This window comes from Grampus griseus (genome assembly GCF_964374135.1).
Source record: "Grampus griseus genome assembly, chromosome: 6".
In the NCBI taxonomy this organism is placed as follows: Eukaryota; Metazoa; Chordata; class Mammalia; order Artiodactyla; family Delphinidae; genus Grampus; species Grampus griseus.
The window spans coordinates 27,911,260-27,922,540 of record NC_139000.1 but is presented as its reverse complement, the minus strand read 5'-3'; the positions used below and the strand labels follow the sequence as shown (position 1 = coordinate 27,922,540).

Below are 11,281 nucleotides of genomic sequence, written 5' to 3'. Positions count from 1 at the left end.
GACACTTGGGCAATAGGAATGTAACTCAGAGGGGACATGAGTGGAATGAACTCAAGTAGCTAATTATAAATATGACATTATGCACAATTAAATCACATACATAGGCAATTGTGTGTTATAACCAAAAATATGTCAGAGAAAGGAGCCTACTGGTTTCATTTGACATACCAGCTGGTCAACATAAGCCTCAAATTTGTCCATAGCTTTGTTTGTACCAACATTTGTATTAGATAATTCTGATTAATCAGCTTCAGGAATTAGCACATGATATCCAAAACTACAATAACATGAAATTGTAAACACAAATGCCATATGAGTGTGTGTGTGTACACGTGTGCATATACATATTTACACACACACACATTTGCATTCACGGGATAATTTCTGGCAGGTAATTTCCTACCTAAAGTTAAGTTCACTAAGACTCAGAAGATTAAACACAGCAAAAATTTATATAGTGACCATACCTCTAATACAAAAAGAACTAATGGTTCTTAAGGGATATTTCCATCAACCTTCCATTTGTGTGTGTGTGTGCGTGTGTGTGTGTATGAATGACATGAGAAAAAGACCAAAATGTCATATATTTATGTATATGTATGTACATGTACATATATGTGTGTATATGTATATTAGAAATAATGCATGTGCATGATTAACAATTACTTCCTAACACTCTAGTCAAGTATACACAGCAAACAGATAATTATACATAACTTAACTTATTTAATAAACACTTATTTGGGCCATTTAACTTTTAAAGTTGAAAGTGATTGCAGTCAGAATTTCAGAGCATTTTTTGTGGCAAACTAAAAAAATGTATGTAAAGTTTACCTGGAAGGATAAGTGACTAAGAATAGCTAATAAAATAGTTAAAAGACACATTATATCCATCTGCCTCCTCAACTTCCTTACTTGAATGTCCAGTGGACATCTCACACCTAACATATTCAAAGCTGAGCTTCTGATCTCTACCAAGAAATTTAACTTCTAATAATACATCCTAAGAAAATTATCAGAATATACAGACAAATTTATTTTCAAATTGGAAAATACATGAATAGGAGAAAAATTATGAAAATTATTAGATGTCCATCTCATACCATATGCTAAAAAATAAAATTCAAATGGGTTATAGACTTCAATGTAGAAAAAAGTTATAGAATTACTAAAATAAAATACAGATGAATTTATTTAATAATATGAATGACAAGTATATGTCTTAAGCCAAAATAACAAATGAAGAAACAATGAAGGAAAAACAATGAGTTGATGATTTTATTATAAAAAAGCTCAATCTTTCTGCATGCCCCAAAACACCGTAAATGAAATTCAAAAGCAAAGAGAAACATAAAAACTTATGCAAAGGTAGATGTACAGATGACTACTGAATATATATTAAAGAAGATGTAGATTAAGACAATAATGAGAGCCATTTTCACCTAATAAAGACATACTTTTATAAATATAGTACTAAATAGGCTGGGAAAAAATAAGTACCCCTACTGTGTAGGGTACACTGGCTTAACCTTTCCCCTCCACAAAATTTGGCGAAATAAATTAAAAGCCTTAATTTTTAAATTATTTTTCCCAGTATTCTAGGAAATATGCATAGTTGTATAGATGTGTTCAGTTACACAGGAAGGAAATTTGAAAGGATGTAAAACATACAGTGGTCATTTGAATGATGAAATTAATATTAAGTAGTATTTTAATTTTTATAATTGACGTATATAACTTTTATAAGAAAAAACTGAAAATGAGTAGGCACATTTTTTAATCTTAAGAGAAAAGGGAAGAGTAATATGTGGAGTATAAATCAGTGCATTGTTTCTGGATGACAATTTATAATATGTACACTGTACATATGTAAGTATATATAAGATATTCCCTTTGGTTCTCTCAATTTTCATTTTAAGAGATTATATTGAGGAAATAATGAGATCCAGACTGGTTGGGTTTGAATCCCAGCTCCACCGCTTACTAACTTTGTGACTTGGAGTGAGTTACTTAACCTTTCTGTGCCTTACTTTGCTCATTGATAAAATAATGATAATCATAACCTACCACCTAGGATTCTTGTGAAGACTAAATGAGTTAATACATGCAAAACGCTTAAAGCCAGGCCTAGCACATAGGACGCACCCAATAAATGTAAGTAGTGATTTGTCTTTGACATTGTTATTTCTATAAATATACATGATAGGTGCTGCTCTAAGGAAGTTTTTGTCAGCGTTGTTTATGATAAGGAAACTTTAGAGACAATGTGATATGACCCTATGTATATAATATACTTGCAATACACAAATAGACACACATAAATCATATACATCATGTATCTTATATAAACATATATTCTGTGTATATATAAAAACAAATACATATATACATAAATATGGAAAAGATACACCAAAATTGAAAAGTAGTTATTTCAGGTTGGTAGGATTAGAAATGAGTATTGTTTTCTGTTTTTGTTTATCTGCATTTTCCAAAATCTATACAGCTAACACATATTACTTATAATTATTTTTTAAAAATTTAAATAAGTACAAGAACACTTATTTGAGTATTTTGTAGAATACCACACTATTTTGAATATAACAACAATATATATTTTGAATATAACAACAATAAGGTGTTGGGACAAAAAGTTGCTATATCTATAAGGAGGAATTCACAGAGCCATTAAAAATTAATATCACTGCCAAAGAAAATACTCATTGTTGATTTTTAAAAATCTATTTCTAAGCATAATATACAGCAAGACCCTAATTTTATTTTACTCATATTTTTTGAATGAAATATACTAAATATTAATATTAAAAGAGGTTTTCTCTAGGTGGTTGAGATTATGGCACTTTTTATATTCTTTGTATCAGCCAAATTTTCAGTAGTAAACACAATTTTTTTACAGTTTTGCTTTTTAAAATAAAAGCCTTCTGTTTCTTCATCTATAAAACCAGTTTGGCTAATTATCTTATAACTTTCTCTCCCAAATCTCTGACCCCTCTGAAATCTTATCACTAACATACTTAGTGTTACCTGGTTGATACTCACTATTTTGATTTAAAGAATTGGACTTTCAGTTTCTGATTAATGTTTCTGTCTTTCTGATTTGTAGTAATGCCACAGTTTTTAGAATCTATTTCTGGTTTATTTCTGCAGTTCATGTTCTTTGGTGGAACGAGAGTGCACATGGCCGAGCAGCTGGGAGACATCAGTCTCATGAGCATCCCAGAGTTGTGGCAGCTGGTAGGCTATTTCACTAAGCACAAGTTATTCTTAGAACAAATCTGATTTAGTCAATAACTTTATATACCTTCTTATGAATTTTCTTTCAGTTCGAGAAAGTGTAAATTACCTAGTGTCTCAGAAGAATATGCTTCTGATTCCTATATCATTTTCACTGTTGAAATAGTTTTCCACTGAAAATATGAAGCATCTCATGAACTGCCATAAGATGTGTCTGCTAATGGTTAGCATTTTAAAAGCCAGCTCTGTCCATTGTCACTACCGCCACAGGAGAGTTCTGTTCATTTTCCCCTTGGCATTTCAGTATCTATTATACTTTAGAAATATGTAGTCGCCACTACTTCTTGATCTTGATTTTTCATTTGTTTCAGAATATCTCTTCTTCTCTATTTTAACAATATTTTGCTCTATAGCATTTCTTATATTCATATAATGATTTTACATTTCTGTGACTGACAGTATCTTGAAATTATTTATACACTGTGTCTATCTTTTAATCATGTCTGTGTTATCTGAGATTTTTAAAACATTTTTGCCCAGTAAAGTTTATTTTGTGATATCAAATGGAATTCAGAAGAATATTATATCAAATATATTTCTTTACCTTGGGAAAGTACAGTATAACCTGTGTCACCTGTTTTAATTATGGTTTTCACATTAATTACTTGTAACTTTCACTTGGAAAATAGTTTTTAAAAAACTTCAGAAGACTTGTTTTATATGCTGAAATGTGTTTACAGTTTTATTAATTTTTGTTCATTTTGGATCACTATTTAACGAAGATCCTTGGGACATCTATTTGTTTTAAGGAGATCTTTATGTTTATGGAAATGCTTGCCCTAATAAAAGCCTACATAGGCATTTTGGTTTTTTCTTAATTTGCATTTTATATTTATATTATTGTATCTGGAGCTTTTACTGTGTTACTATAGGATGGTGACACAGTAATAATTTACCAACTTTATTGTAAACGTTATGATATATCAAGAAAATAGCATGATAGTAATCCCAGAAGGAAGGTTTCTTCAGTACCACCACAGATACGCTAGGGTTTTCCTTGAAACACCTTTAATTTCCATTTTAGTTGTATACCTCTGCTTTCTAAAACTAGGTTTGGTATTTCCAAGCTCTTTTGATAGTCTATATTTTACGTTTCTAAGACATATTATAAATTTATAGCTGTATTATTTTACGTTTCTAAAACATACTGTAGTCTATATTTATAGTTATATTATTTTACATTTCTAAAACATATAGCAAATTATGAATTAGTTGTCTAAAGGGAATTTGGAAAACAAGGTACAGTGTGTTAGGCTCCTGATAGAAGAAATGTCTAAAGGATTAAAAAACAAACAAACAAAAAGTCAGAAGGGAAAGGCGAGATGGTGCTCAGGTGCAGCCTATACTATCAACAGGCAAGAAAAGAATCCAAATAGAAGTTTTGTAATCCAGCTATTGTTGTGTTTTCTGTTTCCCTTCAAAGCAAAACTCTCTGTAGAGTTGTGTATACTCACCATCTTCCCTTCCTTACCTCTTATTCTTCCCTGAAACCAATCCAGATAGGCCTGCAGCTTTGCCAGTCTGCTGAAATGATTCTTCTGAAGGTCACCAAGGATCTTTGTTACCAAAATCAATGGTCTTCCGCTGCCTTTACCTTGCTCATCTTCTCAGCCATGTTGGACACAATCGACCACTTCTTACCTTCCCAAATACACTTGATTCTGAGCTTTAATATATGGCATCTTACTCTTAGATTTCCCTCCTCCCGACTGGCCAGTCCCTTTTTTTTCTTTGCTGGTGTGTCTTCTAAATGTGGGTAGCGTCTCAGGCCTCAAGAATATTCTCTCTCTTCCCTCTCTCTAGGTAAGCTCATTCAGTCCAAAGGCTTAAGTACCATATATGTGCCGATGATTCACCCATTTTTATCTTTTTCCCGTCCTTGCCTCTGAGCTGCAGACTGAAATACTAACTGCCTTTTGAACACAACCATCTACCTAGTTTGGGTCACAAATTAGAAGTCACCTTGATATCTCTCTTTCCCTCATCCCCTTTGCAGCCCATCAGCAAGTCCTGTTGGCTGTATCTCTAAAATAGATACTCAGCGTTACAATTCCTTCCTATGTCTGTTGCTACCATCCTGGCCCAATCTACCATTCTCTCCTACTTAGCCCCGCTACAGTCCTTTCTCCCCATATAACCAGCAAAGTTCTTTCTGAAACATAGATCAAGCCACTTCCTTGTTTAAAACTCTCCAGCAGCTCCTTATGGCACTAAGAATAAAATCCAGGTACCTTACACTGGACTACACGGCTCCACAAGTTCTGGTTCCTGCCATCTCGGATTCCATTGCCTACAACTCCAGAGACACTGGAATTCTCTCCTTGCTCCCCAACTTGCCAAGATTTTTCCCACTTGGGGCTTTGGCACAGAGTGTTCTTTCTTCCAGGAACATTCTTCCTACCCACCTTCAAATGTTGGCTCCTGTTCATTTTATTCACATCTGAGCTCATATGTCACTCCGCAGAGGCCTGACACCTCTCCGTGCTTATTGTTACTGTGTTGTATTTTCTTCTTAGCACTTAGTGCTGTCTGAATTTATTACATTTATTTACCCACACATCTGTTGTGAATATGAATATAACTTCTCCATTGAAATTCAAGTTCATTAGAGCAGGAATTCGGCCTTCTTCAATACTGTATCCCCAGAACCTAGAAGAGTATCTGGCGCATGAGAGAGTTCAAGAAGTATTTGTTACATTATTGCATAATGATGCCAAACTGATTTTATAAGGACGATTTTAACTGATACCCAACTTCACCGAAAGAACCCTCTGCCAGTTACTAGCTGTGTCTCTTTGAACAGTTCCTTATTCTCTGAGTCAGTTTACTCACATGCCAAATGGTACTACTTACCTCATATGGCAGGTTCTGAGGATTAAATGAAATACCTGACAACACAGTTAAACCCTTGAAAAAGGTAGCTAATCTTCTCAAGCTTTTTCTTATTCAATGTATGCATTAGCATTCCAAAGATTCCAGAGTTTTTTTGAACCTGTAAATGTTTATACAGGCTTTTTTCCTAGATAGAAGAATGTTTTGGTCAAGACTCATGAGTAACATATTATCTTAACTAACTGCCTTTTATTTTTCAGTATTTTTTTTCTCTCCCTCAATTGTCGTTTTTCACAAACACAATTTTCTGTCATTTCCTTAAAGTGGCTATAATGTGAACTTCAAGGGGGAGAGACATAATTGTGATGCTGATGCTGGGCAGTCAACCAGGCTCAGTCGCAAAGCCACAATCCTCCCGCCCGCAAAGTTCAGATCCATGCCTTAGCAAAGGACTGCTCACTACACGTCACGGCCATCAAGTGGTCACAAGCAGAGCCACGACTCCACTGTGCTGCCTGAGAGGGCCTGTTTGACAGGGGTTCTTCAAGGACCGAGATTAGCAGTCAGTCTCAGAAACAATGCTTGTGAGCTATGACAAATGCACCCACATATCGTAGCACTACATAACCTTGGGTGCAGACTGCACAGCACTTCTTACAGAAGAAAGGGAAGGCCCCTCCAACATTAGTATCGTTTCTCCTCCCACGTTTGCCTATTTTCCTGCATGCTCACTCTTGCCAGCACCTTGCGGGTCCACCTGCCATACTGTGTCCTTGTATTTTGGTTGAATAAACAAAAGAGCACTGAAGGCTGCCTTTGAGCTTCCTCAGTGCCAAACGAAGTAATGAGGTTTTTATTAAATGGCTTAGCTACAGCATATTTGCAGAGATCTCTACAGCTTCATCATCATTAAGCAAAATAAGTTTATCTAAAACCTCATAAACTTAGTATGTTACTACCAAAACTGAACCATGAAAGTGCGAAACACCCTTTATTTTCAAGTAGTCCCCTCGATTTTCTTTTGTGATTAACAGGACATTTAGTTTTTTCTAAATTTCTACTTTTGGTCCAAGCGTCTTCCCTTCTATAAGCAGACATTTCTTACTTCTGTAATGACTTTATAAGCTCCAACAGTAGGTGGTGCTATGAATGCATGAAAATAAATAAGTACAGACCACAACAGAACTGTCACAGGTTTATTTCGTGACTTATTACAACATAGAAATATGCCTTTTTAATACTTCATATAAAGTTATTGACAATACAAAATTTTTTTCTTTTTTTTCTTTTAATGAAAATGATTTAACTTAGAAATCTATTGTGAAACTTTTGTCTAGTTTTGCAATTCTCAGATATTCCAGTGCAAAAATAGATCCCATTACAGACAGCATAAAGTGCTTGGAATGAAGGGCCAATGGTAAAGAAAAAGCACAAAAACATAGCTTCATCGTAGGGTATAAGACGGGAGAACAGAATACTTAAACCTTATGGAAGGTTAAACATTCTATAAAAAGGGATGCAACAATTCTGAAGAGAATTAGAACAACATGACTATAGCACTATATTATTACTAGTAAATAGTAACAAGGGTAGAAATTAATATCTCAGCGTCAAAGTGGTTCAAGATAATATGACACATGGCTCTTTGGAAAAAATTTTTACCTGATATATACAACCACGAGAAGAAAACAGACACATCCCTTTAGTCAATGATTAGTATACAGTGAATGCTGTGCAACATTTAATAGTCACAATGCATATGCCTTCAGTACAGATATTGAAATACAGTAGTTTGAGGTTTGGTTATTTGTTTTTTAACAATGACCTATGCTGGGCGTTTACCTATAGAGGGCTTTGTTATTGTTTTCTTTTGTATTTTTCATATTCACAGTTAATAAGGTTTAAGGTGTCCAAAAGAAGCAAAACCCGAAATCTTTAAACACTTTTGAAAATTTCTGAAACTCACATGGTTACATTTCCACAGGGATTATATAGAAATTTTACATGACTGAGCAGAGAGTTGTAAAAATTTCTACTATAATTAGGCTTACACAGAAAAATTTAAAAGACTGCTGTTTGGATAGTCTAAAAGGTAACAATATTAATGAAGTAGATGGGTAGCTGTAGACTTTTTCTAGCTTAAGAGAACCTTTAAATCTATATTGAAATGTTGCATTTTTTTAAAAGTAGTTCACAGTGTCTTTTGACATTTTAAAACATGGCCTTGAAGTAATCAAATAAAGGAGCTACTCATGGTTTTAATATAATACAGAATTAGAACATGATTCTAGTGAAATGGGAAAACAGAAGCTTGATTTTGAAAAATATTGAACAAGGAGAAACAATTATTCTATAAATTTCATATCATTAAAGATAGCATAAAATATGAGCTCATGCCAATAGTTATTGGAAAAATGCCTCCATTGCTTGCTTATCATTTTAGAAAATATCGGCATTCATTTCTTTTTTTTTTTTTTTAAAGATTTTTTGATGTGGGCCATTTTTAAAGTCTTTATTGAATTTCTTGCAATATTGCTTCTGTTTTATGTTTTGGTTTTTTGGCCGTGAGGCCTGTGGGATCTTGGCTCCCCAACCAGGGATCGAACCTGCACCCCCTGCATTGGAAGGTAAAGTCTTAACCACTGGACCACCAGGGAAGTCCCCTAAAGGTCATTTTCTTTTTCCAAGCAACAAGTTGCATGATAACATACAGTAAATTTTAAAAGAAAAAATACAGATTTGGATAGATCTGAAATCTTGTACCTTTAGAGTTAATATCTAAATTTTTTTTAAAGGAGAAGACATTAGTAATGATATTGAAAGATGACTTTACCAAACAGTATTTCTCTCATACTTTTGTTGCCTCAAGACAGATGACATTAAGCATTAGTGCAATATTATTTTTAACAAGTATTTACTGACTAAAAAAATTAAACTGGGTTAGAAAAGTCTGAGATAATCTTCACATGGGGGCATTTGCTGTTTTCTGTTTTTTTTGTTTTTTTCATGATAGGTTAGTGATTGAAGAGATGACAAATCTGAGATTGTCAGAATGGGGTATCTGAGATTTTCAAAGTCAATTATTCGAAGGTACTAAATGCCATAAGCACAGTTTTATGTTATTCAACAAGCTTTGAAGCCAGCTGTCTTCTCTGTGAAAGTATTCGTTATATAGTCTTGTGATCCTTATGACATTTAAACTTTCTTGGCTTTTGCATTGTTGCTATTTTCAAAAAGTGGGCTGCCCAATATTCTTTCAGTGGGTTCCCACAACCACAACAAAACTTGTATTTGTAAACCAGTTAGCTGACAAACATGGCACAGGAAATCTACTGAGACTTAATATCTCCTCACTGCATCCATCCATACTCAGTTATAACATACACTCAAAAAATACTTGATTAATGCACTGATACTAAAAGTATTCTAAACGATCTTAAAGAAACTTAAATACAATGTTGTCATGAGATCTTGGCCATCACACTGTTTTCTAGTCACTAGGCATTAGATGATCCATTCGCAAACTTACATGAAAAAATAAAGCTAGCGCGGCAGTGTGGCTATACTCCTCTGTGCCACAGGGTTCTACAAAGAGGCCATTCTAAGGTTTCAGAAGTCACTGACAGAACTTACAATTCCAAATAACATTAAAAGTACAAAGATTTTTCTCAAAATACAACTCCATCTTTTCATATTCTAGATTAATCCAAAAAGCCAGAAATAATACTATGCTTGTATCAAGCAACAAGATCTTGAGATGCACTGTACCGTGTTAGCAGACAATCAGGACAAATGGACACAGGCCTCCCTTGGTTTGAACGCATCATCCTCTTCATCCCATGCCCTGGCTTCCACAGCCTGCGGCCCCAACAATGCGGTTGCTGATTCTTTGCTTCTTAACCAGGATCTAAGTATACTTAAAGAGTCCCAGAAAGACAGCCTCGGAGACTCATGGTTCCAAGCAAGGATAACAACGAAACCAAGTCTCACTCTTGCATGTTACCATGCAATTTGCATGTTGCAATTTGCATGTCACCACCATCAGAGCAGCTCATCAAAGAGGGAATCAAAGCAGGACTTTCCCCACACATGGAACCATTCTGTCACCTGATATTTGATGATGTCAACAGACTCTGAGTAGAGCAGCTTTCACAAAAGTGTGTATGACACACCATGGTGCTTCGGGCTTTCTGAGCAACTTGGCATTAGTAATTCCGGCGCACTCATTGCCGGCACTGGCTGTGTCACCGGGAAACCAGTCTCCTGGCTTGGCACGGCTTAATGAATGAGGATGCCTTTTGATTTTGATAAACAATCACTGGCCATGATTACTTGATGAATTATTGTTGCAACCCCAGTTAGAATACAAAGGAACAAAAAAGTATGTCAAACCCATATGTCCACTGGGTTCCATACTAGAGTTTCACATAAGTATAAGGTAATAAACTAAATTCAAGTCTTTCTCACTCGAGAGCCATACGAGACATAGGCTACAAAGGCACTGCCCTTGTAATGGAATTTTGTTTTCATTGCATTGAATTGCATTGCATTGAATAGTATCAGTACAGTATCCAGTTTACCTCTTCCCACAAAATCTTCCAGCTCTTCCCTCTGGAACACTTCACATAGTGCAAAGGAAGGTCTAGTTCCTCCTTTCTTCTAGCCACCCTGTATGAAGAGGATTCTTCATACATAACTTTCTTTCACTTTCTCGTCCTGCAGAAAAGATGTGAGAAGTGCAACATCCACTACTGTCTGGTTTTTGTGTAATGACAGGTCCTTTAAGTGGTCATCATCACTTTGGTCCTTGGCAAAGTTTACAAATACCTGTCAAAATAAAGGTGGACTTTATAAATAGCTCTAACTTGCTCTCTTTATTCTAGTTGCATTTTTCCCCACGTGAAAATTAGAGAATACGAGATTGAATAAATAGATTAACTAGAAAATTTTGTGTGGGAGGGAGAGGGGAATACTTGACAAAGCATTAACCTAAAAAACTCACCTTCTATTATTGCCCCCCAAATCACCAACTGCTCAATCATCTATTTACTTTGACTCATACAGGCCTGATTAAAGGGAAGAGGGTTGAAAACTAACATTTACTGAACACCTACTAAGTGCCAGGATCTATTTGGTA

General features: G+C 34.8%; 1 protein-coding gene across 4 annotated transcripts in view; it reads right to left on the bottom strand.

Annotated features, from left to right (window-relative positions):
- Positions 1-7,338: 7,338 nt before the first annotated feature.
- ABCA1 (ATP binding cassette subfamily A member 1) overlaps positions 7,339-11,281 on the bottom strand; it is a 137,022-nt gene continuing 133,079 nt past the window's right edge. For all 4 annotated transcript variants that reach the window (XM_082657620.1, XM_082657619.1, XM_082657622.1 and 1 more), the window contains one exon: positions 7,339-10,971. In XM_082657620.1, coding sequence (XP_082513746.1) covers positions 10,831-10,971 — 141 coding nt within the window. In that variant the 3' untranslated portion in view covers positions 7,339-10,830. The remainder of the gene's footprint in view (positions 10,972-11,281) is intronic.